At 32.5% G+C, this 3,294-nt stretch overlaps 1 protein-coding gene across 1 annotated transcript; it reads right to left on the bottom strand.

Annotated features, from left to right (window-relative positions):
• Positions 1–252: 252 nt before the first annotated feature.
• Positions 253–1,755, bottom strand: LOC125851834 (uncharacterized). The gene is made up of 2 exons (XM_049531569.1): positions 1,467–1,755; positions 253–1,110 (listed from the first exon to the last, which is right to left on the bottom strand). Exons 1-2 carry the CDS (start codon positions 1,692–1,694, stop codon positions 964–966), a joined length of 375 nt encoding a protein of 124 aa, XP_049387526.1. The 5' UTR covers positions 1,695–1,755; the 3' UTR covers positions 253–963.
• Positions 1,756–3,294: the final 1,539 nt, after the last annotated feature.

Below are 3,294 nucleotides of genomic sequence, written 5' to 3'. Positions count from 1 at the left end.
TGGACTTATAGATTACTCGTAATCACTAGAATGCCATAACAAACAAGACAATGATCCAAACAAAAATAAATTGGACCAACCTAACTAATTCTAGAATCAGACATTACATGCTATTATGATAATGCTAACGGTAAATATATTAGGACGGCTAAATCATGATAGAAATTAATACCCAAACACTGAACCAATTTAGCAGACACACATTATAAGTTGTACATTGTCATGCTTTCTAAAACCTCTTAGTGAGACTAATTAAGTTTTCCTCTTAGATGGACAATAGTCAATACTTCATTGCTACAGATAGTAAAAAAACACTATATATTCTTTCCAGGGGCGGACCCACATGGAGTCTGCCGGGCGCTCAAGCACCCATTAACCTCGTTTCGAAATATATATATTTATGTAGAAATTAAGAGGTATTTGTATAAAATTAACATAGAGCACCCAATGAACAAATAATTTGATTGGTCCATTGGCTCTTGGGTGGGTGTTTAAGGCTCTTTTAGTGTTGCTAAGTTTGAGTTCGAATCTCATTGTTAACATGTCTTTTTTATATTTTTGACTTCGTCACTTTCATAACACCCACAACCTTAAAATCTTAGCTCTGTCAATCCTAAGAGAAACCTCATGTGAACAGGAAATAGACTAGACATATAAGAAAAATAGTGAAAAATCCTTTCAAACTTTCACCCACAACTTTAAAATCCTAGATCTGTCAATCCTAAGAGAAATCTCATGTGAACAATAAATAGACTAGACATATAAGAAAAATAGTGAAAAATCTTTTCAAACTTTCACCCACAACCTTAAAATCCTAGATCTGCCAATCCTACGAGAAATCTCACGTGAACAATAAATAGACTAGACATATAAGAAAAATAGTGAAAAATCCTTTCAAACTTTCACTCACAACCTTAAAATCCTAGATATGCCAACATGAATTGTCAAATAACAAGATATAGATCATACATCATCGCCAAAGTAATACTTGATCGCCATTGAAGCATAACCCTTGATTTCATCAGCAAACTTAGGTAATCCATCAGATTTTAGAAAGGGGCGGATGGGAGTATACATGGACGACCCAGGGTATTCATCAAAGTCAAAACCCTATTAAGACACATACAAACAAAAAGATGAGAACTGCAACAGAGTCATCAAAAGGTTTATATTTTAAGGCATAATTAAGCATTTGAATTTTGAGTAATTTGAACAAAGAGAGTAAAATATAATCACAAATTGGATAGTTACTTGTACAACAACAGAATGTGTATATTGTTCATGGAGCAGATTTTGTCATATACAAAAGCTATGCATGCACATATGTATGTGAATTTCAATCTTAGAGAGGGTAACGTATGCGTACACTCTACTTTAAGTTACTACATACAATTTTCATGGCAATTGTGATAAGTGTAATAAAAAAATTATGGAATAAGGAAAAGGAATGGTAAGAATGAACATACATCGCTCTCGTTTACTTGTTGAAAGTACTTGATAAAGGCGTCCTTATTTGGCCAAGTAGTCCAATCATCGGAATCATAGCCGGAATCGGAATCATCGCTGGAAGATTCTTCATTCCCGTTTTGATCTCCATCATCAACCTTCAAAGCAGATCCATCACCCTCTGCCTCCAGTTTCAATTTCTTCTCCGGTGGCGATTCTTTTTCACTCCTTCCACAATCACTCGGCATCGACAAAGTTGTACGTCAAACCCTAAATCAACTGACAAAGTTGTACGTGAAACCCTAAATCAACTGACAAAGTTGTACGTGAAACCCTAAATTAGTTGAATTTTGGTTAAAAGTGAACTATGTTGTGCTTGGACTAAGGGAGGTATTTTGGGGAATTGGGGTTTAGAAAGAGCTGCTCCTGTTTGGGAAAGTGTGGGTATTTTGGGGAATTGGGGATATATATTTGATTTATGTGGGCCAAACCATAGATTAATTAGGTCATTATATCAAATTAAACTAATTCTATTGGATGATAAACTAATTTATACGTAAGAACTTAAAAGTTTTCTCAGCAATAAACAAATTGTGATATAGAGAGTAAACTTTTTATGTTTGTGTTAGAATTAAGAATTTTGTTAGTGTCAAACGACTGTATAATATTCTAAGTAGTAAATAATGTTAGGGGTGTAATAAGTTTATCATGATATATTAATAGACAATTTTGGGCCAAATTATTTTTTTCGCAATCTTAAAAAATATTTAGAGCTCCATTAGATCTTAAAGAAATATAAAAGGTTATATTCAAAACACAAAATCCAGGAAAATAATAATAATAAAATTATATGTTATGTATTAATTGATTGAAGGAAATTAAAAGAAAAATTATAAAGTAAGAAAACAACTAATTCTCAAAATTTTGAACACTTTGTGTAATAAAAAATCTTGAAAGTCATTTTTTATTTAGAAAATATTAAACTTACATTATGAATGAGTTATTACACATAACTACTTAGACTTTAGAATAATTTTGTCAATTTCTCTATTTAGGATTGTGTTTTGTGATGTTTGGATTGTATTGTGGGTAATGTTTGTTTGATGCAATTAACCAGAAGGACGGTAGTGTCATAAAATGGTCATTGTAGTGCAGTAGTAGAGTATTACTATTAAACTTGTCGTCTTTTTTTTTTTTATGACAAGAAAAGTCCATAACCGTTATCTTTTGAGTGTGCAAGGATAAAACCTCTGCTCCTATGCAAAAGCTGACAAACCAAGGAGCGGTAAACCTCTACTAATAAACTTGTCTTATGAAACGAAAAAGAAAAAAAGATTGATGCATTTTGTAGTTATAAACATGGACCCATTACATTTCGATAGAGAGCCATTTCAAGTCACAAACATCAAAAATAAATATTGTGTACACTAACAATAAAGATGTCAATGGCAGATAAGAATAGAGAGCAAAACTTTTAAATATGAGAGGGGCCAAAAGACACGGTTCACTGCAAACAAGTTTAAACCTTGCGCCTGCAAATTGGAATTTTTATTGTTCTTGCAATCGTGCGTTCCATCTTAGCTTGAAAAATTTCTTCCTTCCTCATTATCAATTTTAAAGGTAATATAGTAGGCAAAGTCACGAAGACAACCTGCATTTAGCTTCAAAATCTTTGTAACATTGAGTTCCTTCCCTTGTAGTTAATAATAGGTAAAAAAAAATCAATATATTGCACAATAGAAAACGGGGAAATAACAAGGTATAGATCATACATCATTTCCAAAGTATTGCTTGATTGCCAGTGAAGCATAACCCTTGATCCTAATTCCTATCCACAAACTTAGGAAA

Source organism: Solanum stenotomum, unplaced genomic scaffold (genome assembly GCF_019186545.1).
Source record: "Solanum stenotomum isolate F172 unplaced genomic scaffold, ASM1918654v1 scaffold30406, whole genome shotgun sequence".
NCBI classification, from domain to species: domain Eukaryota; kingdom Viridiplantae; phylum Streptophyta; class Magnoliopsida; order Solanales; family Solanaceae; genus Solanum; species Solanum stenotomum.
The sequence above is the reverse complement of the archived record's forward strand: the minus strand, read 5'-3'. Positions and strand labels throughout refer to the sequence as shown.